Source organism: Arachis hypogaea, chromosome 13 (genome assembly GCF_003086295.3).
Source record: "Arachis hypogaea cultivar Tifrunner chromosome 13, arahy.Tifrunner.gnm2.J5K5, whole genome shotgun sequence".
NCBI classification, from domain to species: domain Eukaryota; kingdom Viridiplantae; phylum Streptophyta; class Magnoliopsida; order Fabales; family Fabaceae; genus Arachis; species Arachis hypogaea.
Window position 1 is genome coordinate 44,024,835 of NC_092048.1, and position 24,457 is coordinate 44,049,291.

Here is a 24,457-nt window from a genome sequence, read left to right on the forward strand (position 1 = left end):
ATGAGCTTGGTGGATATGGAAGAAAAGTGTGCAGGGCACTATATCCCTGACGTAGCAGACTTCTCTGCTGCATGAGTAGAGGTTGTTGAAAGTGATTTGAGATGAGAAATGATAATGTCTGGTGATGATTTGAGGTTGATGGACTTGTTGGATTATATGGAAGTGTGCGGGGCCTATATCCCCGGCGTAACAGATTTCTCTGGTGCATGAATATAAGTTGTTGAGAGTGTGCGGGGCCTATATCCCTGGCGTAGCAGATTTCTCTGCTGCATGACTAGCGTTGTTGAGAGTGTGTAGGGCCTATATCCCTGGCGTGGCAGATTGTTCTGCTGCATGATTTGTTGTGGTTATTTCCTTCTCTGCTGCAGGAAGTGTGCGGGGCCTATATCCCCGGCGTAGTAGACTCCCTACTACATGAGTGTGCAGGGCACTATATCTCTGGCGTAGTAGAAGAGCTACTGCATGAGTGTGCAGGGCACTATATCCCTGGCGTGGCAGAAAAGGCTACATTCGAGAGGATGTGTCAGCTTGGCATATACGGACCGACAAGTGATATCACGATCCAATAGGATAGGCATTCATCATATGCATCTTCTATATGCTTGTTTGCTTTGATTACTTGAGTGTGCCTAATTGTACAACATGTCTACTTGCTTCTTGAATTACTTGCTGTAAATGAATACTATCTTTGTTTTACTTACTTGCATTATTTGTGATTGTCTGGTGCTGAGGAGGTTAGGCAGGCGGTGGCGATGGGATCGCACGGAGGTTAGGTTGGCGGAGGCTGTGGGATACAGCGGTGTGATTAGTATTAGTTAGAATCCCCTAAGATTAGATAACCCTGGTTTATGGTTTAAGTTTCTTAGTTATTTATTTTATTTCGCTTAAGCTTGAATATCCGTATGTGATGTGAAGTTCTAGGATTGCTTTCAGCATCCCGGAGCCTTACATCTTACATCATTGGGAGCGGTTACCATATTGAGAACCTCCAGTTCTCATTCCATACTTTGTTGTTGTTTTTCAGATGCAGGACGTAATCTACTTCTGTGAGATTGCGGATATGGTGACAGAGCGGAGTATGGTTCGTTCCTTGTTTATTTCTGTTTTACTTTCGTCATAGTATTCTCTCACCTTTTGTATAATTATCTTTATGGCCATAGAGGCTTATTTGAGGGATAGGTTGTATAAGCTGTTTTAATTCTAAAACTCTGTATCTGTCTATTTGTAACTAGTCGGCTTAAATTCCGCAAGCTGCGGCTAGTTCTCTATGATTATTATATTCTTGTATTTGTAGATGAATTATTCTCTTATACCTATACCTTGTATATTATGCGTTAGCTTCGTGTGAATGTTTCACGCTTTTGTAATTCTTTCTTTGAGCTTAATCCTTCATCAGGCTTCTAGATTATATTATTTCCTTCTATATATATAAATATGTATGAGCCTTAGGACTGTCGTAACCTCTGATTAACCTATGCTTTACAGATAGAGGTAAGTCTTAGGGTAATTGGGGTGTTACACAACATATGATAAAATCCGAAATAAATGAATCAAATAAAAATAGGAAACTCACAAAAAGAAAAAAACTAATGATAAATTTTACATCTTCAAGATCAAACTATGATCAATCTATACCCATTATTTCCTAGGTTAACAAGCTATGATGGAACAACTCAAGATCAAACCCAATGACTCAAAAAGAACTCACAGTACAAAAATTCATTCATTAATTTATTTAGAGTTTAGACATCCCTAATTTTCATACATTACAAACAAGAAATTTTTCAATCTCCATCGCCCACAATTTCAGTGCAAGGTGTCAAATACAGATGGACTGGCAATTTAAAATATTTCCGACATAATTCTATAATCATAAAAGAAAACATATGTAACATATAAGAGTTTATGCCTCAATACAGTATTTGTTGTACAAGCACATGGTTCTCAAGTGAGCATTACCATACTAATCATATGAATTTAAAAGGAAAAATTCTTCCTTGATATCTTAAAAGCGAAATATCTAAAGGAAATAGCATTAAATAATAGAGAGCCATCACTATATCATAAAGCAAATGACGTATAAGTTGAGCAATTAGAACTTAGTTCTTTGACTCTTTGTTCATGGAAGAATAACAACAAAAATAAATAAATAAACAATTGCATAAGTATGAAAGTCAATTTTAAACCATAAACACTTTATGAACAAGATAAGATATGAAAATCTCCTAGCTCACTATTAACTGATTTTAACAATTTTCAATCAAGATTCATCAAGTTACAACTATATCAATCATCAATTCAGCAGTAATTACATATTATTGAACAACTTTATAGCAGCAACCAATAACCTCATGCATCCCTCAAAAGCAATCAACTCAGATTACTTATTTGTTATGTTAGTTACTGTAATAATCATTAATCAAGCAACATATACCAGCAAGCAACTATCTAAATTAGTGGCTAACACTCACATGCAAGTTACACTTTAACACATATTCAAGATAATCATCATATGATTTATAATCATTAGTTGAATATAACAAGGAAAAAAAGTTGTATATAAAATTTGTTCTGCTTTGAGGATTTGGATATCTAGTCTTTTCCGTTGAAAATCAGTAGAAATTATTTTCAATATGTAAGATCTATAATTCCAATTTCACAAAGCACTACAAACTAAGAAAACTAATCTCTCTAAACCTCTGAGAATAAAAACTAGTTGAGAGCAATGAAATTTTCAAAAAAACTAAGGTCGAAAAAATTTTCAAATTTTAGATCTTAGCCAAGAGCAAAATTCATAATCTAATCACCAACAAAAAGCAAGCGTGCATAATCTAGATATCACCTGAACAATCAGAAAAATAGTTCCATAATAGAAAACCCATATTTGACAACATAGTACCATAATAGAACTAGATCAGCAAATTAGAAAAGCTCAACCGAACTTCTAGATTGAAAAACATTTTCAATCCAGCCAATTAATCATCCAAATAATTCACTACACCTAAGCAGAGAAAATCATCAATCTAACAAACAACAATAACACTTCATTCATATATTTATCACATAATTCTTCTCCTTGAGCAAATGAATAACAATTTTCAAAATTATTGATTCGAAAGAAAGACAAAATCACAAACAAATCAAACCTCATAACTTCAAAGATTATTAATATAAGAAGAACAAACTCTAATATCCAGAACAAAGCATCTCGATCAACAATTAAGAAAATTTATGCAATCCGTAAATTCAAATAAAGTTCTATAAAGGAACTAGATAATGAAGCACATCAAACACCAATCAAATCTTCTAAATAATACATAAAACATTGTCATCAGGAATCGTAAAGAACACGAAGATGAAGAAGATTAAAGCATGCATTTACAAAAGCGAGAAAGATTAGAACTGGCTACGAGAGAAATTGCGAACCGGAGCCGAAACTGAAACCATTGAAAAAAACGTTAAAGAAACCTACCAAAGGATAACCGAAGATTGGGTAGAAGAAAAGGATAGGAGTAGCAAAAGTGGCAGAGGACACATGATCACAATAATCAGAAGACAATAATGACACAGAGGATAATGATGACATTCCTATAGGCCTCTGATAGTGCCACAATTTGTACAAATAGGCGCGCTTCTATTTATACAATTGTGATCCTACCATAGGACGCTTGCTCCATATTACACAGATTAAACCTAAGCTCTGATACCACTTTGTCACGACCCAAAATGAGTCATAACCAGAGCTCAGAAAAATAATCCTATAGCAAGCCTAACATACTCAAATATAAATTGAATAAGCAAGTTACAAATATTTTACAAGTTCTAAAATAAATAGTTATATATTTTTAACAAAAAAAATTAAAATAACTAAGAATGGTTGGATCCTGCCTGTGACATATGGAGCATATACTTCTAGGAATTCGACAAAGAATAGGTACTCATTACAGACTATTACTCTTAAATAGAAAGTCTTACAAAGTCAAATATTTGTTCCTGAAAATTTTTGTAAAAAAAAAGGGTGAGTTTTGCAACTCAGTGACTAGACAATAGATCTATAATTAACATGAGACTATACAAACATTATCATCAAAGTAATTTTAATTAGAAAATAATAGTTAATAATAATAAGTGAATCAATAAAGGAGTTCTCATACAGAAATCAAATCAAAAGTTCACACTTGGACGGCTCCACCTCTATGGGTAGCTCTTTTCTCTAGTGTGTCCGTACGGAATAACAGATCTAACGTGTGGCCTACACGTTAGGCTAGCAATGCCCCTGCTAGCTGAGGTCTGAGCCAGATGCATCTAGGTTAACGTCATAACTGCCGTTAACTACGGTTTTCTAATATGAGCCTCCCAAACCAATTCAAAACATATAATTTCAAATACAATAAATCTTTGATCTTTCAAATATATAAGGTATCGAATCAAATCAAATCAGATAATACTTTTTTATCCAAATCATATTCAATCATATTTTTTCAATCTTAAGGCATTTCAAACATATTTCACAATTCCAAAATAAGTGAGTACCAACTAAATTTCAATACTTCAAAAATACATATTCGAGTAAAATCAATGCTTTAAAATAATATAAAACTTCTTCAAACATACATATAGTCTCATAAAAATATATAGTCTCATGTACATATTAAAATAAGCTTAACAAGGATAAATTTTTAGTTCTAATAAATCAATTAGTAAAACCAATTTAAAATCTTTTGATAATAATCTTTGTGAGTATAATTAAGTTCAAAGCATCGTATATCAAAATAATTATAAACTTAAAGCCAAACAATTATAAATATAAAGCCTACTCACAATGTGGTCCCAAGGGACCGAAGATACCAAACCCAGAGTGCCAAATTTAAGATGAGGAGGATTGAAGTAGAATAAAACAAATGAGCACAGAATTTGGACCGGAGTAGCGACAAGATGGAGCTGGCAATAGTCCTGGGAATCAGGATAATGACGGGAACAGTTCAGCTCCAGCAGCACCAACAACTCCGGCGGCAATGACGATGGCTTGGTTTAGGTACATCCGAATGACGACATGAACAGCGTAGCAGCGGATGGTCCCTCCTCCTTGCGTTTCTCTCTCTCTGGGTACTCCTCTCTCTTCGAAGCTCCAAATCTGCATCTATGACAACGACGGCGAGGCTGGCTTCGACGGCGGCAGCTAGGCGTTTCTTGGCGGCAGAGGCGCGGCGGCCATGGCAGCAGCAACAGAGTTCCAACGGCCATAGAACCTCCCTGTGACCCCTTCTCTCTCCACGTGCGTTCTATTTCTCTCCCGGCGACAGATCTGGCGGTGCAAAATGGAGGCACGAACGGCGGCGATGGTGGCTGGGCTTGACAGCAACGACCCTTCCCGCAGCGGCTCTGGGTAGAACAACGCGTCTTCCTTCTATTTGTGAACCTCCATGGACGGCGACGATGAAGACCTCGACAGTGACGACGGTGACGTGGGCTCCACGAGACGCTGACGCCTCCTTCTCCTTGCGCAGCTCTCTTTCTCCCTCGGTTCTGATCTTCCTCGCGATGACACGCGACGGCGACGGTGGCAGTGACGCCCACCGGTGCCACCTCCCTTCCTTCCTCTTCTCCTCCCTCTTCGGTTCTCTCCCTCTTCTCTTTTCCCTTTCTGTTCTTTTGTTTTGCTGTTGGGTAACGGGTAAAGGTGGCTAGGGTTTTGGTGAGTGTGTGTGAGGGAGTGTGTTGTGTCAAAATTAGGGTTAGGATTTTGGTTTAGAAAAAAGAGAAGTAAGGGTATTTTAGGGATCTTACAAAAGGCTTCTACTTATTATAGTTATATATAGAAGTGGTCGTAATATCCTCGCTATCAGAGTGGCACAGTTAGAAGCGTGACATTCTTGTAATAAAGGTGTTATAAGGGTATGTTGCTAATTGTAGTGGCACAAGACGGTAATAGTAACATCCTTCCTATGGCCTTTGCAATTGTTAAGTCTGAGACTATAGAGTCCTAGTCGTTCTTTCTTACCAACCTGAGATGACATGTGAAGGGCTTTTGATTATATCTGATAGATCGCAAGCGATCAAGGCCACACTTAGAGCCGATCGATGAGAGCGGGTGACTGCCTCCTAATGCATTCCATGCGTATTGCATGAGGCACATGGCGGCGAACTTTATGTCTCATTTCAAATCTGTCGAGGGAAAGTGATATCTAATGAATGCTGCTTATGGTCCAAGTAAGGCTAGGTACGAGTGGTACATGGGTGCTTTGAGGACACTATTGCGAGAAATGGAAGATTGGGCTGGTAGAGTCAACAAGAAAATATGGTTACAACATTGCGATAGTGGTCGACAATTTAGGCACATCACCACCAACTAGTCTGAGTGCATTAATGCAGTTCTGAAAGGTACACAATATTTACCAATTTTAGCCATCATCAGATGCACTTACGAGAGACTACAGTAGTTGCTTGTCAAGAATGGTTGGGAGGCATAGGCCCAAATGGCGGCCGATAATCGGTTTTCACAGTAGCTACTGGCAACTGTTAAGAAGAATAGGGAGGAAATCTGAAGATGCGTGCTATACACTGCAACAGGAGGCCCTTAGTCTTTGTGGTGGATGAGTTAAAGCCTTTTGAGGGTTGGAGCAAGGGTTATTTCGTGTGCGGTTGAGTGAGGGGACATGTGACTGTGGTCTTTTCCAGTCATTTCATTTCCCCTGTCGTCATGCACTTACTGCTTGTGCCGCCACAAATGTCGAGTGGGGGACATATGTGGATCTAGTGTACACACAGGAGGCCGTGTTCAAGTTGTACGAGGTTGAGTTCCCCCGATCCTGGACAAGAAGCTATGGCCGGAGTGTTACGAGACACATTTGCGTCCTAATCCTGTCATGCGCAGGAAAGCAACCGGCCAACCAGTCTCCACGGAGTTTTGTAATGATATGGATGAGGTCAAGCGCCAAGAGAAACGGTGTGGGCTCTGCAGGTAAACCAAACATACCCGTAGAGGTTGTCCCAACCAACCAACAGAGGATAATTAGAAGTGTGTTTTTTGTTGGCTTATAATGTTTGTTCTAGTTGTGTCTTGTAGTCATATAGTTTAGTTATACCATTTGTGTTGTTGATTTCATTTATTATAAATCGAATGTAATGTTTATTTCGTTCTTTATATTATACTTGAAATGAGGTACTGTACTAAGTAAACAACATCACACAATCTAAATTAAGTTCGGTACACAAACTACATAAAGTTCACGAAGCTAGTAAGTAACATACAAAAAACATCCTAAATAAATAAAATTCATTACTCAATTTAAATAAAGTACAAATAACAATAAAATATAAAATACAAACTGAATAATATGAAAAGCATCTGAAATACATCATCGGTGCTGGTCGTGAGAGTAATGCAACCGATGCCTAATGCCACAACCTAGAGGTTGTGCCCGACGAGGTGGTCTGACAGGTCATGGAGTCGGTGGAGCCCATGTGTGCGATGGTACTGGTAGCAGTGATACTGGCAGCGATAGTGGTGGAGGATGTGAGTACACCTGAGAAGGATCGTATGGGCCAAGAGCATATGGTTGTGTTTGGTACTGAAGCTCTACGGGTGGATACTATGGTGGTGCAGGTCCAAGGGCGTGCAGTCATCAATCGCCCGTAATCGATCGATGGGGGTGTCACATATTGAGAACCCGAGGGGAGATTGGTACCATACGAGGTGCTGGACCCCAGTGACCAGGAAGGAGCCCACACCAAGGTAGATGTAGGAGCTAATGAAAAATGAGACTCCTGGGCGATACTCCGCTATCTGCCTATGCAGAACTGCTTCGCAAGACGATGCATGATCTACTGGTCTGTCGTGTGAATCTGGAATACCTTGTCGAACTGGATCTCCTCTATCATGGATCTATCATGACCACTCGTCGATGCACCCAGATCCACCCAACCAGGTGGGGAGGTAAAAGGATCATTTCGAACCTAATGCGTCTGTGAGACTAGAGGTGGTGGTGGTAGTGGTGGTGAGTCCTCCCTTCGGCTGGTATGTCACCATGGTCCTCCTATCTCGCATACTTTGCCTCCTCCTCAAACTCGACATTTAGTCTCTCTCTATGAGGCTTGACCCGCTCCCTCCGAGGACCCACCGCTGCTCCACAGTCCCTCGCACCATTCTCCCTCCTAGTTGGCCTCTGAGTGTCTGCTCGAACCTCTCTGGCACGTCTACGACGATTAGGAACATCCTGGGAAAGGTCAAGCATGTCCCTGGGCTGACTGGCAGTAGACTGCACGTCATCCGGTAGTGTCGAAAGCCTGGGATCATCAAGTACGTCCTCGCCAGAGAGATGTCTAACGTAGCAATCATGCTGATACCAGACCTAGTACTCCTACATAGGCTAATAATCTGTGAAGGGTTGAATAGAGATCCTGTGACCCTCCCGCAATGTGCCAAGTCACATTCAAGCGGTTGATGCTCTGTTTTGTGTGTCCGCGCGTGCCATAAAGTCCGAGTATCTTACAAATATCAAGAAAAATATTCGAGAAAGGGAGAAATAAAGGTAATGGACAAGGAAAGTGACAAAAGAGGCGCTGTGAACGAATTACTTATATAGGCGCGTCTAAGTTTTATCTCGTTTATCACGTTTGCAAACATGTAAAAGAGATATGCACAACCTTATTTCGTTTATACTGTAAACGAGATAAGGCAATGTAAATCGATAAAAACACTACAAATTATTTATTTTATAATTAATTTATTTAAAAAATCCGCTTATTTAGTGACTAATTTTTGTATACTAATAATATTTTTAAATGATTAATGAATACTAAAGGTCAAGAAGAATGTTTTAAGAGTAGAGACTAACGAGAGGGAAAAAACTAATTTTAATTTATATTAATAAACATACTAAAGGAATGTAAATTATGGTAAACGAAGAAAATTCAAGAAAAGCATTAAAGATGAAAATATTAAATTAAAAGTGAAAAATCATTAAATTTGGTGGGATGAAAAGTTTGTCTACTAATTTTATAAGAAAGAATAAGTAGTTTAAAAAAAAATCAAAATGTGTATTTGAAAGGAGTAGGAATTACAATTAGTAAGTTTGATATTTTTTTTCTTAAATATCTCTTAATTAAGTAGGTTAAAAATTAATTTATTATAAATTAAAATTTTATTTAAAATTTTTTATTAATTAATATATTATTATATATACAAAATAATATTTAAACCTTTAGCACTTAGTTAAATAAGCGAATGAGTAAACTATTCCACAAGTTTGATAATTAAATTAATTATACTTTTGCGCAAAAGTATAAAACAATTTTCAGCACAGAAGAATCTAACAAAGTTGTAAATGTCATCAAGGCCTCAGCCCTCAAGGGAGGGGGAAAATAAAATAAAAAAGAAAAGGACTTTTGTCCCAATTCCCAAATAAATATTCTTGCCTAAACATGCAACAAGTACCTAAACCTTTTAATCCCCCAGATTTTCATGAAGTTAATTAAGGAAAAGAAATTCTAGGAAATAAATTTAAAATAAAACAAATAAGCGGATAAATTTAAAGCTCAAGGATGATAGAGAGCAGAAAAACCCGATAACTTGATAAGGATGAAGTTAAAGATATAAAATATAGAATATAAAATATGATCCTCCAATCATAGATACCAATATAGATTGCACAAAATTAAAAGAAATTATATCCAACATAGTCGCAAAAATATCAAATAAAAAACTTCTAGTCATATTTGATTAAAAAAATTCTTTGCTAATATACATACCCATTAGTCAGAACAATTTCAACGTCACGCAGTTTTATATTACATGGTTTACAATACATTTATATTATTAGTAATGTTATTATTATTATATAATTAGTTGAAGATTAAACCTGTTACTTGTGCAACATTCCATTCCTTGGCTTATTTAAAGGTTCCGTGCACTCATTCTTTTATTTCACTGCAACTTCAACAAGAAAAGAAAATCAAATATCCTTTTAGATTTGTGATTGTTAAGGATGTCTATGGAGTTTGTTTGTGTGTCTGAAGCTCCACCCAGGAAGATGTTTGTGGAGGAACTGAAGTCTGTGTCTATGAAGATGCATACAAGGGAGCAGGCTAGGGATGGTGAGAAGCAACCTAAGCAACCAGAGGAGCGATCAGTTTCCAAATGGGACCCTACCATTGATGGATACCTCAAGTTTCTTGTGGATAGCATGGTTGTTTTTGACACTCTTGAGAAGATCATCCAACATGCTTTTTACCCTTCATGTTAGTTACAACCGTTATGATTCAAATTAAAAAATCATTCTTATTGTTTCCTTAGCAGGACCGATTATGATTATTACATGATTGAATCTCTTGATGTCCTTGTGCAGATGATGAATTCAGGAACACGGGGTTGGAAAGGTGTGCAAATTTGGCAAAAGATTTGAAGTGGTTCAAGGAAGAAGGTCATGCCATCCCAGAACCTTCTTCACCAGGTCTTAACTATGCCAAGTATCTCAAGGAGTTGTCGGAGAGCGACGAGCAAGCCTTTATCTGCCACTTTTACAACATCTACTTCGCACATTCAGCCGGTGGAAGAATGATTGGGAAAAAGGTAACAGATCAGATACATGTAAAACTCCATTTATGTCAAAGTTGCAGATATCTCTGCATAGTTCTGTTATATTCTATGCTATATTCTTGGTAATTAATCAATAGTACTGATGGAATGTTGTTTCACTTAGCCTTTGAAATTCAACCCAACCATGCTAGGTATACACAAAAAATAGCCACTAAATCAGTCACTCGTAGTCATATAAAATACATATTGGAATACAAAATACAAATTAAAAATAAATAAAACTATACATATATTTATACACATATATACTGATTGATTTGGTGGATGATTTTTGGTGTATATATAACATTTTTTATTTCACCTGATGGCAAAGGTTCAAATGATGTCACTTCCAATTAATTACCAAACTGAAAGAAAAATGCTATTTATACACCAAATATTCTTGATATTCGTATAAAAATATGATTGCTACTAATTCATTTTGTATTTAAATTATTTTTTAATTAACAAAACAAAGAGAATATATGTTTGATTGTTAAGAAAATATTAGCGTCAAAACACTGTATATTATAAAGGATGTAGACGTAGCAGACTAAAACTAAAATAAGGAAGAATAGACTAAACAAAATTCTGCATGTGTGTGGTATCCCACCACTGCAGGGTTGATCCTTTTCATAACAGCAGCATATAAAGCTTTAGCGGTTGTAATATTTCTATACATTTTAAATCTATCTCAAACTATCAACATGTGGCAGAAAAACTGAAAAAATATATGATAGTTTACCTGTTCTGTACTCAAGATTTTCTTGCATCTTAATCTTCACTAATGCAGGTAGCTGAAAAGTTGCTTAACAAGAAAGAGTTAGAGTTTTATAAATGGGATGGCAACCTTTCCCAGTTGTTACAGAACGTGAGGGACAAGCTGAACAAAGTTACTGAAGTAAGTTTCTTTAACTCTCATAATCCTTTTACTACATTGCCGTGCAGTTTTTCTGATAGATTCCTTTGTGATTTTCTCAGGGATGGACTGAAGAAGAGAAGAATCGTTGTCTTGCTGAAACGGAGAAAACATTCAAGATGTCAGGCGAGGTTCTCCGTTTGATACTGTCACAATCATAGGCGCTGCTGCCATGATACCTCTGTAAATAATGTGTTCATTTATAAACTTTATGCACTCTCAGAATAACAATGAAGGACGCATCAGTGCACACGGCTTCAATCTGGTGCAATTTGCAGAAAGTAAATACATGCAATGACTATCTTAAGGATTTAAATTCATAATATTGGCTGAGATCCATCTTCACCTGTAATAATATACCAATGAAATCAAAAAGCAACATGTAACTCAGATATTGGAGTTGTACTGTCATTATAATTATATAATTAAATATTGTCTGCTGGTGCATTACTTTGAGAATGAGCATTCATTGCCCTGCAAGCTAAGAACATTTTATGAAATGTATCTAACAACAATATCCTTTATATTATGATGATTGTGAAGTATATGCTATTAAATTTTCAATTCAAGCAGAGATAGGTTTGCTAACTATGCACATGAGGTTCTTTTTTATGATTAACTGAGTATCCCTTGGTTGGAACCAACCAAACTGAAACTTGCTTAAAAATTCATTTAAAAGAAAAATAAACTTCTTCAAACTATTAGTCTGACATTGAAAAGTGATTATCAAATATCAATTGAACATCTTCCAAATTGCATATACTAATTATACAGAACCTGAAGTTTATTTAATCGACCAAGGAACAATCATGAACTCAAACAAAATCTTATTGTCACAGCTGTAGAGTACTATAACATTGATCACACATACAACAAAAAAGAAAATGAACAAACGGATTCCAACTTGCTTTTCTCTTCCTTTAGCCATGGGGAATCTTCAAAAATTCAATGTAGGCAATCTTCTAATCATCAAATGTGCTCATGAATCCACCAATGAAGCCAGCCCCATTACAATTTCCACACAAGATGTCCTTTTTACCCCTGCAAGAAACATGTATGTTTGATAGGATTCCATTGTAGCTAATCACAAACAAAGAAGAGATTTGCCATTATGTTTAATAGACTTGAACAAAGTATTATATTCTGAGTGCTTTTCGTACCCAAATTTTCAACAATGTTATGAAGAGGGGAAGGGAAGTCATACAAATATGAGAAGTATATTGGTCATGCCGGACAGGCAATCCATACCAACACAATTAGGTAGCATTTAGAAGAGAGACTGAGACTAAGAGACTGAGACTAAGGTAGCGTTTGTTTTGAGGTACTGGGACGGAGACTGGAAGATGAGACTCAGTATCATATTTGTTGGCCCAGAAAAACTGGTACTAAAATTTCAGTCTCTGTCTTCAAAATTTCAGTGGGGACACAAGAGACTAAAATTTTTGGGGACGGAGACTGAAACTTTAATAACATTTTATATCTAAAAGACTCCATTTCAATTAATTAATTCAAACTTTACCCTTTGTGCAAATTAAATTAGAGCTTCATTCTTATTTCAGTCTCTGTCTCCTACTTTACACCAAACACAATACTGAAACTTATTGCAGTCTGTCTCTCAGTCTCCGACTCTTATTACAGTATTGCTGAAATCGCATGATGCAAGCAAGATGTGGCAGCGACAATGATGTTTATACATACACTCAATATTTCTATTGGAAATTGATACATACAAGTACATAATGGCATCGCAAAAAAACAAATACCACAGAAAAAATAGCTCAGAACACATGCTCATACTTGAACATTTTGATCTAATTACCTGCATAGCCAACATAATCCACCAGCTTTAAATTGTCCATTGAAGTGGTCTACCGAGTTAACTCCAGTGCCTTTGCATTGAGTGCATAAGATTGCACCTGATAGTAGAACAAAAGCATAATAAACCAGTGCAAAAGATTTATACATGAATGAAGATATTTCTAATGGAACGCTATCAAGAACAAACTTAAACATCTGCCAGCTCATCCTATCAAGAAATTAGAACTATCTGTTCTAATTGTGACCAACACACACACACACACACACACACACACACATATATATATAATTAAAAAGTAAAAGAAAGAGAAGCTGGCATCAAGCAGGCATTATGAGAAACCATGATTTATCATCAAGAATGATAAATATTCTGCACTAATACAAAAAGGAGAGGACTATCATTGGCAATTGGTTACCAATACTATGTGAAGGTATGTCCAGGCTAATTAATTGCCTTGTCACATGGAGAACGAAATGATAAAGGCTGAGCCACTACCACATTTCCAAATGTACAAGATCCCTAATGGAACTAGCATACCATTGTCATTGTAAGGTAATATCATTATTACCATCACTATTGGTGCAGATTTCCATCACTATTGCCAAACACTTGTCGAGGAAAAGGGATGATATATGAAACTAGCAATTGCTATATGAAACCAGATAAAGGTACTCATTAAGAAAACTATAAAAAGGTGGAAAACCAACATAGAAAGGCAATTAATCCAACATTTCCACATACCATTTCCGTCACAGTCAGGACAAACAATGGTCTTTGTTTTTGTGGTGGTTTGACTGTTGTCTTCCGCAGCCTGTATTCAATCAAGCTCAGAAAGGAATTCAAGGTGCTTGCATTGCAATACACAATAAATAGAAAACTAGTGACATTTGATACATGCTCTACCACATCAAACTTTTCAAGAAAAACTAAATATATACTCATGTCCTGAAGAATCAATTTATGAAATTCAAATGACCAAAATCCTTTCATAGAACTTCAACCCTTCACAATTAACGAATTTCCACTGTTTTGACAAAGAATGGAAATTGATCGCCCAATGTCATGAAGGTCCCTAACAACAAAGTTCAATGCTGAATAAGTTTTCTTTCTCCCAGCCAGTTAAATTTAATTATCACAAGATTGAATACTGAACACAAATAACTGATTAGCTCAGCTCCAATGGTCTCTCTCTGCTGCGAACAAATTATCATTTATGATATAAAACAAATGAAAAGACAAAGCATCATACTTTATAAATGGGATACTGAATTCAATCTCACCTTAACCTCCAAAGACTGAAATTTTCGAGCTTTAGCATTCTGGCATGCTTCTGTTATCGGAAAAGCTTTTCGAACAACCGAATTTCCAGTAACTACTCCTATTTCAAGTAAAACGAAGTCGCATTCAATTACATAAACACTGCAACAACCAGCAAAACACGAGAAAGCACACTCACAGAGAAAGTTAAAGGTACCTGGTCGGTTCGAGGACTTTAAGGAACAAATAGGAGCAAAACAAAGAGAGTGCGCCATTCAAAATCTCAAGGTCGAAGAAGGAGAGTGAGTTCTTCTCAGTTCTCAACTTCTTGGTGGCAACGAAAGAACAGAGTTGAAGCAGATAACTGAGATAAGGCCCTCAAATTCGTGGGTTAAGGTAAAAGTTTATTCCTTTATTCCTTCAATGCCCTTGGGCATGTTCCAATTACCTGATTTACCTCCAAAGACGACAACTTTGATGCACAAAATGGTGGGCATAACGGTAATCACACTTCACCCCCACTTTATACACACTCCTCTTGTTGCTACACTTCGGTTTTGAGAAACACAAACAAATGGCGAGCACTCTGTTGTCCCTACACAGCTTTTTTCCGATCCATAGTAAGCATAATCCCTGGTTTGTTTTTCAAGATTTCATTTCCCTTTTCAGTAAATGTCTTATGTGTTTGTTTCAGGGAGGAGGGAAGAGATTGGAAAGTTGAGTGCTTTCAGGACTTCATTTGGCGGACAAGTTTTGTGTAATCCAAGTTTCTGTGGGACACAAATAGCTATTAACAACCATGGAAACCGTTTAGTTGTTAACTCACTGGTTACTGCTTCACCCTTCTATGGCTCTTATGTTAATTTTCTTGCATGTAATTGAGATAACATGAACTATTGAATTCTAGCTGTGGTCTGTGGTGAATTTTCTTTCGTTGACAGCTTGGAAGGAGGGTGAAGAGTAGGACCAGAGAAACAGTGGTTCCAGAACCAGATTATAGGATTCCAATTGTGCTACTTGGTAGATACTTGTTACTTCTTCTCATTCTTTATTTGTATGTGTTTTAAGCACATAATTTTATGGTGGAAATTGGCATGGCATAATGAGTTGAATGTGCATATGTTCTTGAAAGCAAGGTGGATTAAAATCTAGAGGAATGAAATGGAAGCATATCTTGCAAACTACTTTTACCATTACTTAAATGAGCCAATTCAATTTCTCCCTAGATTACTGTTTGACTCAAAATTGTACTATCAGGAGTTGCTGGTGGGTTGGCCTATACAGAGAATTTGGTACCTGCAGTTCCTGTTGGCCTTCTTGGATTGCTTCTCTTGGTTCAGGTAACTATTATTTATCAGTAAATGGTGGTGTAATAAAGAGGGTCTCGCAAATTTGCATAACGATATAAGTACTTTGTTTCAAAGAAGCTGTATCATTTTCTTAGCTGCTTTTTTACCACTCTGATTACTACAATATGTATCATCTTTTCCATTCCATTTTTGGCAGCTGACTTTTTCTTTTATTATTTGTCTTTCCCTCAGGCCACTAGAGTGAGATTCGTCTTTGATGATGAGGCTCTGGTTTGTTGCCTTCTCGCCTCTCGCTTCTGTCAAAATCAAATAGCTATTCATTTTTAGTCAATATAATCATAATATATAACTTAATCTGCATATTATTTCTGTGATCTTGTCTTCATCTAAATGTATTGTTGATGCTTTTTGATTTTGTAGTTTTAATTATGTATATATGAGTGAGAGAAAATTTATGGTTTAGGAAGTAAGGATAGGTGACCAGCTTGAGGAATCAGGAGAAAATGCATTTGTGGGAGGAAAAAACCGCTGGAAGTAAGAATCAAATTTATTGTATATACTAATTGGAGTTTCAGAGCAGTAGCATGAATGAAAACCCTGCTTTTATATGCTGTTCAGGTACTCAACATTTGTTAATTGGGAATTCTGGTGGCCTAACTTCCCTATTTTAGTCTACTTCAAGGAGACACAAACAAAGCCTGAGGGACAAATTCATTTCTTCCCAATAATCTTTGTAAGTATAATAAATATAGGAAATCATTTCCAGCTACTTAAATTTTATATTTACTTTCAGATTCAACATTTTCTTCATGTTTACTGTTTCTTGATGATTTATTGTGTATGACAAGCAGAATGGGAAGCAGCTTTATGATGTTATGGTGGAAAGAGCTGGACCTTCAAAAACTAGTGGTCCAAAAGAATCCTAAAGAGCTAGCTGTGTGATTAGATCCTCAGGTATCAATCCCATATTCTGTATTTATTACCACAAAGCTGTAGTTACCAAATTGGTTTGCCACTACCCACAAGTTACATGGCACTTGTGAAAATGTAAAACATGTTATTTATCAACAGAATTTTTGTATATGTAGCATCTATGCCTGCACAAAATGGTTATTTGATCATGACACCATAGAACAAAAGAGTTCTAAAATTTACTAAATGTAAATGTTTTTAAAGTTAGGATGCCTCGGAAACCATAGAAATCCTATGGTGAGTATGGTCCTTGTAAAAAGGCTTCTGAAGATAAGAATATTGGTGTTTGTATTGCAGATATTAAGAGTTCCTGTTACTCCTGCACATTGCTCTCTGTTGATTCAAATTGCACACAAATTGAAGCTAAAGAATTCATTCAATGTTGACCAAGAAGATAAATTTCGTTCAATAATATTCTGGAGTCTTGTTGGAACATATGTGGATACTTTCAGTTTCCATTGATATTGATCAATTGTATTTACCATCATAGAAGGTGTATTGTATAACGTACACAATACCTATGTATATAGATTCTGTTCTGTTAGCTGCTACAGATGATAGGTTCACTCTATAATTTATACGTCCATATTGTTTTATGACACCAAAAACGATATCATGAATTTTAATTTTTAAATCCTTTTCATGGACTGATGTATGAACCTTTTATAAATAGATTTCAATGAAAATTTGAATTTCTATTTAAAAAAAAAAATTGTAGCTGGAAATCACTTCTCAGTGCTTACAATTAAAAACTAGGATACAAGCCTCAAAGACACCCACAGATATATTAATGTACACAAGAATCACAAGTGAATTTCATGTCTAGAACATATTCCCTCCCAATTTCTACAGATAGATATACTTCCGTGTGATATCAAGTAACTACCGAGTTTGCCGTTGGCGGCGTAGTTTTGCCTCCCATCTTAACTTCTTTCCATCAGCATCTCTAATCAAATTCACCATTCAAGAAGTAGCTTTTCCAGAACAAGAGCAATGACTTGGTTTTCCATCAAGGTGCTACTGCAAATCTGAAAGCTAAAAATTACACAATCAATCATCTTACATCCTTCTTGGTGCAGTGTGCATCCGTGTCATGCTTGGTGCAATCATTATAACCCACACTACTTAGGAAGTCTCGGATCTCTTTGGAAGTGCTATTGCTGGCCTCTAACAAACGCTCGTCTTCCTCATATATGAGATATGGTGCTTGGCTTCCCTTTCTTGAGAGCAACTTTGTTGCTCCTTTGAGGACATGATATTCCCAGCCTTGGACATCTATTTTAAGCAGAAGCACTCGCTCCAATTCCGGAATCACTTCATCAAGAGGAACAGTCCTTACTTGAATTGCAACCTCTTCATTGGACTTGAATGCCAACTTTGCACCTGTGGCAGAGATAGCACTGTTGTCCAGCCTACCAACCAACTGATGAATCAAGTAAAAGAAAATTTGATCTCATCAGAACTCCCAATCTATTTCAACATAAACTAATGACTATAACTGAAATATCACTCATTGCTTCCTATGACTAAACTAGAAGCAACCCTGAGACATCACCATTAATTATGATTACATATGACATAGGATTAACATGTAAAACTTCACAGTTGCATTTTCAATTTCCATTAGTAATTAGTGTAGTTACTAAGCTCAAACTAACTCCTGATATACATTAACCACTCTAATTACTTTACACTTTTAGAGAGTAAATGTGACACAATTGAGCTCTTACATTATCCTCATTAGCTGCAATTTCCTACTCTACTCTCCAAAATTAACCCTACACCTAAAGGATTATTTTCTGAGCTATTATATTAGTATCAGCCTTCAACAATTATAGCTCAAGTAAACAAATAAACAAATAAATCAACGCCAAATACAGGAACCAAAATTGAATTCAAGCAACAAAATTACATTTAAAAATAAAATAGCACCTTGTGAACCGTAACGTTACCAAGCCGATCAGAAGCGGCAGCCTCAAACAATGTAACCAAATTGGTCACCCTGTTGAAGAAAATCCCTTCACAGATCTTCTGCAAGTTCTCAAAGATGGGCTCGAAGGCCAAGACCGGGAAGCCCATAGCCGAAGCGGCGAAGGTGGCCATGCCGACATTGGCACCCACGTCGACGAAAAAGCCGTCTCTCCCTTCGGTCTTGGCCTTCTCCAGAATGTCCTGAACCGTCACGGATATGTCGGGCTTCCGAAAGGGCTTACCTTTGAGGATCCTGACGATGTTCTTGTGGGGCTTATCGGGAAGGGTTCCAAAATCGGAGAGTGAGAAGAGGAATGGGTAGCGAACCCCTTCGACGGTGCTAGCGATAACAGGGTGGGACTGTGGGGAATTGAAGCAGTCAAAGGGGGAGATTGCATGGAAGGAGAGGCGATTGTTGAGGGCGAAGTAGTTAGGGTTAGGGTTAGGATTGGAGGGGCGAGAAGAGGAGAGGAAGATGAAGATGAGGATGAGTGTGGAGGAGAAGAGTAAAAAGAGGAACTTTGGGGAGAGTAGCCTCGTGGGTTTGTCTCTTTTCCAGGCATTTGGCATTGGAAACGAGAATGGATGGGATTCAGGTTCGTGAAAGATGGGATCTTTTAGATTTCGATCTGCGAACGGGAGAATGTGATAGCTTCAACCTGATCAATGATGACTCAGTGAGTAGTGAAGAAGAACAAGAGTGTCAGAAAAAAGAAGCACAGGATCCAAATAAATGTTTTTTTTTTTTTGGGTATTAAGTGAGTAAATGAAAATTAAGTCCTAAAGATTTTGGCATCCAACTAATTAGTCTTTAAATAAACAAGTATAATTATTCGTGTCATGCACGTAATAAGATTTGAAATTATAATTTTAAATTATTTTTTTAAAATTAATTTGAATTATAATAATTTGATTAATAAAAAAATAATAAGTTATATTTTTTTTAATTTAGTGTTAATTAGATTAACTCTAAAATAGTTATTAATCGATTTTAATAATCTACTTTCTTCAATAAATTAAACATATATATTGAATATGATCATAAATAATATAGTAATAGTTAAATCCACCAATAAATATATTGACTATTATCACACTATGAAACAAATTAAATATAAAGGCTATTAGCACTTATAAATCTATAAAATCGCACTGTTTTTGATTCGTGCAAGGGTTTACTTATCAAATAAACTTAAAATATGAACAAAAAATATTTATAAAAGGGACCTAGCATCGCTTGAAAGAATTATGAAAAATAATCAACCTACCTTATCATCCATGAGAATCATTTCTATGTAAGTCGTCTTGTTCTTGTCAAATTTGGATGGGACTTTCCATATCCTTATAATTCTTGCCTTTATTTTTCAAACTTTTTCATTACATAATCTACCATAAGTAATATTGTTGATAGAATCGTAGTTAGTAGCCTTAGGTATGAAAAATAATAAATAGAAGAATATCTGGTACGAATTTTCTAGATGATAAATAATTGTAACAATTCACTATATACTTGCTACAATTAGGTGAAATTTATGCCATTATATTTTATTAACCTTTATGATTAATTCAATAGAGATACTTACTCAATATATATGTTATCGATATTAATTATATGCCAATGTTTTTAGGAAAGAGATAAAAGAGGAGATATATAAATATATATAATATTATTGTTATATAGAAAGTATACATAAATTACTATATTTTTTTATTATATTATACAACTTAAAATTATAGTATCATATTATTATTAATTTAGATACTTGTTATAATTATATTAAATTTAATTATGACTCTAAATAAATAAAATATAAAACATTCAATATTTTTTTTCTTTTTTACATTCAATATTTACTGTAGATATAAAAAGTAAAATAAGTAATAAAAAATAGGGTAAAAAATGTAAACAAGTCAAGGGCAGAACAATTTGACACAAATAAGCCAAAGCAAAATCTGATTTATCAATTAACCAAAGTCATTTTAAGTCATTTTCTATGCAAAATAATTTTTTAAAAATGGCTTAAAAAATATTAGGAATACTATAAAAGTTTGTAATATTCTAGTATTTTAGGTAAATACGGGTTATAACTATATTTATTTTAATTTTTAAATTATTATTGACTATGTAGAGTATTTTTTTAATGTCCTAAGTCATTAGGACATTACAAATTTTTATAGTACTCCTAACATCTTTTAAGCCATTTTTTTAAATTATTTTATATAGAATAAAATATTTTTTTGTGGTATAATTTAAATAAATTTATTAAAAAAATTATAAAAAAATATTCATGAGCTATTAAAAATTAGTAAAAGAGTATTGTATGAATTCGAATTGATAACTCATTAATATTTTAAAGAAGTCTCGTAATTAAATATTTTGTTAGCTTTTTTTAATGCATGAAATAAAATATATTTTTTTTATTTTTAAATTATTAATTTTTTTAATCAATTATTAATTTTTTAATAAAAGAATGGACAGAATTAAATCATGAGTAATTCGAATCTGGCCAATTCGAATTACTATGTGCAGCGTGTGTGAGTGTAATTCGAATCACCCTGATTCCAATTACATGTTTCTGCGTAATTCGAATCAGCTGAATTCAAATTATGTGGTTTTGGGTATCAATGTTTAATTCGAACTATGTAGATTCGAATTACATGAAAAGTGAGTTCGAAGCAGGTAGGTTCGAACTACATTTAAATGTGCTTTGGTTGATTGATGAATCAGATTTTGCTTTGGCTTATTTGTGTCAAATTGTTCTACCCTTGGCTTGTTTATGTTTTTTACCCAAAAAAATATGAACAAAAAATAAAACATATTAATTAAAATTTAATTTGTTATCTAATTAATCTTATGTTCATACGATATAACTTTACGAAAATGTTATGAATCACAACCTTTTTTATTCTTAAAAAAAATACTATATGTAACCTTTAGTAGTACAAAAATAATTATAAGAATTAATTATTGATATTGATATTAATTACAATTGATTACTAATACGCTAATTTTTTTAAAATATATTTTACCTTTTTAAAATATAATGCATGTACTGTGTAGACCTTTTTTATTATTATTATTATTATTATTATTATTATTATTATTATTATTATTATTATTATTATCCACTAATTGATATCAAATTAAATGAGTTATTATTAATGTGTGCATCAAAATTCAAATATCTCCTAATAAAATTATTGCACTTGAATGAGAATTATAACTATATCAATTGATATAATTAGAATGATTAAAAATATAGATGATTGATAAGTAGTTTAATAACGCATTAAATATTAATTTGATATAATTATAATAAAAATATTTTCTTAAATTAATATAATAATGCATTATTCATGAGCTAATTATAATATAATTAGAATAAATTTATTTGAGAAAAAAAAAAAGAATTCATGTGTAATTTCCAAAAATTATAATAATTATATACATATACATAAATAAAAAATATATGAATTATATTTTATTAAACTCTATGTTACCGGTTATTAAAAATATTTAAATTACGTATATTAATTATTTTTTTGTTATAATTATTTTATTTTATATATATGATTATTTTTTATTCTACAATTATGCAATAATTTTTTATTTTTTATATCCATATATATTCCTCAATCCCAGCCCATTCGTACACAAATAACAGTTTTTTTCTAATAGTGATGTTTTAATTTTTTGTTTTCTTTTTTTCACGTATCTTTTCTTTTTTTTTTTTAAATAGTGATGTTTTAATATTTATTTTTTTTAGATATATTTTTTTAAATAATTACATTACTAATCTAAAATATAAAATGAGAAAAAAAAAGGTGATACATATATCCAAGAAAGAAAATAAACTTAAAAATCAAAAAGAAAAAATTTATATTAAAAAATATAAAAAGAATATATTCAAAAAGAATAGTCATAATATATAAATTGAGTCAACAATTTAAATTTTTCCAAAACTAATTTAATCAAATACCAATATTAGAAATAAATTACTTAAATAATATTTAATCTATTCTAGTCCTTAGACACGTATAGATTAGATTCATTCTTGTAACAATAACCAACTGAAACAACATCGTAAGTTTGAACTTTTAGAATTCGTGCAAATTCAGATCATTCCCTTGTTCTTTGAAAACCTTTTGTATCCCTGATAGAGTTGCATCGCAATTTCTTTTATGAAAAAGGAGTTACGGATGTGGCTTTGGAATGTTGGAGACCAAAATTCGGAAGTCACTATTTATATCTGAGTGTGACATCCATTAAATCCTAAAGGTCAAATAAAATAGTATCTCTGGTTTTATTCTCATTTAATTCTAAATCAAAAGTAATAATGACTTATTTAATTCATCATTTATGATAATAAATGAGATGACCATTATATAAGTCATTTAATGTAAAATAACTTAATTTGCGATTATAATTGATATATGTATTGCCTATAAATAGATTAGAAAATAATATTTTCGTAACAAAATAATCATTCAATTTGAATTATAATTAATTGATTGATAGAAATTATAATAAATTGTATAATATTTAAATAATTAACTAAATTAATTAGTTGATATAATTAATTTATTATCATAAATTGAATTTAATGAGTTAAAAGAAATAAATTAAAAAATACCATCAGAAACATGCCACGATAATTTTATCATTAACTGCAGAAATTTAATTTTTATATAATAGAATAGATATTTACAGATTATTATATTAAACACAGACTAAAAAAATACACTAAACAAAATAAAAGCATCAATGATAAAATAAATCCTAAAAAATCACTTAAATTCAAAAAGCACCTGTGATGAATTATGATAAATCAGAAGTAAAAGTAAAATAAATAATTAAAAATAAAGTAAAAATAACAATTAAAAAAAGTAAAATAAGAGAAATTAAAATATAATGTGTGGAGTAGATAAAAAAATTATTACAATAGAAGATTAATAAAATTAATTAATACAAAGGATGAAAGAGAAAAATAAAAAATACGATCTTATTAAAAAAATTTCAAAAAAATATTTTAAAGAAGAACCTATTAATCAACTTTTATAAAAATATTACAAAAAATTTAAATTATGTTTAAATAAAATAATGATACACTTAAGAATTATTAATCAAAATAAATAAAAAAAAGAGTTAATACAAAACAAAATCATAGAAAAATATTAGCAAAATTAAGATAAAAAAACAAAAATAAAAAATTACAAATATTTTACATGAAGTACAAAATAGAGAAAGAGAAAAAAATATATAAAATAATAAGATAATAAATTGAATTAATTGAGTTCATTTATTTCATTGCTTTATATATTATTTATTAAATAATTTAATATTTATCTCAATCAAATTAAATAATAAATTAGTTATAATTAATTTGATTTAATTAATCAAACAAAATTTAAAACAATTTGATATTTATTCTAATTAAATTAAATATTTGAAGTTATGATTAATGTAATTTAATGAATCAAATAAAATATTAAATGATGAAATATTTATCCTAATCAAATCAAATTACATAATTGATTAGTTATAATTAATACAATTGAATGAATTAAACACATTAAATTGAAAAATAATTTAGTTAATTTGTGTCTTAAGAACACATTTTAAAAATATTTAT

The 24,457-nt window shown here is 33.3% G+C and overlaps 4 protein-coding genes across 4 annotated transcripts; 2 read left to right on the top strand and 2 right to left on the bottom strand.

Annotated features, from left to right (window-relative positions):
* Positions 1 to 9,313: 9,313 nt before the first annotated feature.
* On the top strand, positions 9,314 to 11,954 carry LOC112738243 (heme oxygenase 1, chloroplastic). The gene is made up of 4 exons (XM_025788594.2): positions 9,314 to 10,239; positions 10,347 to 10,570; positions 11,370 to 11,477; positions 11,558 to 11,954. The coding sequence occupies exons 1-4, from the start codon at positions 9,987 to 9,989 to the stop codon at positions 11,654 to 11,656; spliced, it is 684 nt and encodes a 227-aa protein (XP_025644379.1). The 5' UTR covers positions 9,314 to 9,986; the 3' UTR covers positions 11,657 to 11,954.
* A 230-nt stretch (positions 11,955 to 12,184) lies between these two features.
* On the bottom strand, positions 12,185 to 14,937 carry LOC112738245 (protein BUNDLE SHEATH DEFECTIVE 2, chloroplastic). The gene is made up of 5 exons (XM_025788596.3): positions 14,789 to 14,937; positions 14,595 to 14,692; positions 14,056 to 14,125; positions 13,315 to 13,411; positions 12,185 to 12,536 (listed from the first exon to the last, which is right to left on the bottom strand). The coding sequence occupies exons 1-5, from the start codon at positions 14,844 to 14,846 to the stop codon at positions 12,458 to 12,460; spliced, it is 402 nt and encodes a 133-aa protein (XP_025644381.1). The 5' UTR covers positions 14,847 to 14,937; the 3' UTR covers positions 12,185 to 12,457.
* Positions 14,938 to 15,021: 84 nt separating this feature from the next.
* Positions 15,022 to 17,461, top strand: LOC112738244 (uncharacterized). Its single transcript, XM_025788595.2, has 9 exons — positions 15,022 to 15,191; positions 15,266 to 15,399; positions 15,513 to 15,591; positions 15,829 to 15,911; positions 16,113 to 16,151; positions 16,345 to 16,415; positions 16,500 to 16,614; positions 16,733 to 16,835; positions 17,151 to 17,461. The coding sequence occupies exons 1-8, from the start codon at positions 15,146 to 15,148 to the stop codon at positions 16,805 to 16,807; spliced, it is 642 nt and encodes a 213-aa protein (XP_025644380.1). The 5' UTR covers positions 15,022 to 15,145; the 3' UTR covers positions 16,808 to 16,835; positions 17,151 to 17,461.
* Positions 17,462 to 17,527: 66 nt separating this feature from the next.
* LOC112738242 (uncharacterized) lies at positions 17,528 to 19,599 on the bottom strand. The gene is made up of 2 exons (XM_025788593.3): positions 18,786 to 19,599; positions 17,528 to 18,276 (listed from the first exon to the last, which is right to left on the bottom strand). Exons 1-2 carry the CDS (start codon positions 19,392 to 19,394, stop codon positions 17,908 to 17,910), a joined length of 978 nt encoding a protein of 325 aa, XP_025644378.1. The 5' UTR covers positions 19,395 to 19,599; the 3' UTR covers positions 17,528 to 17,907.
* Between the last annotated feature and the right edge of the window lie 4,858 nt (positions 19,600 to 24,457).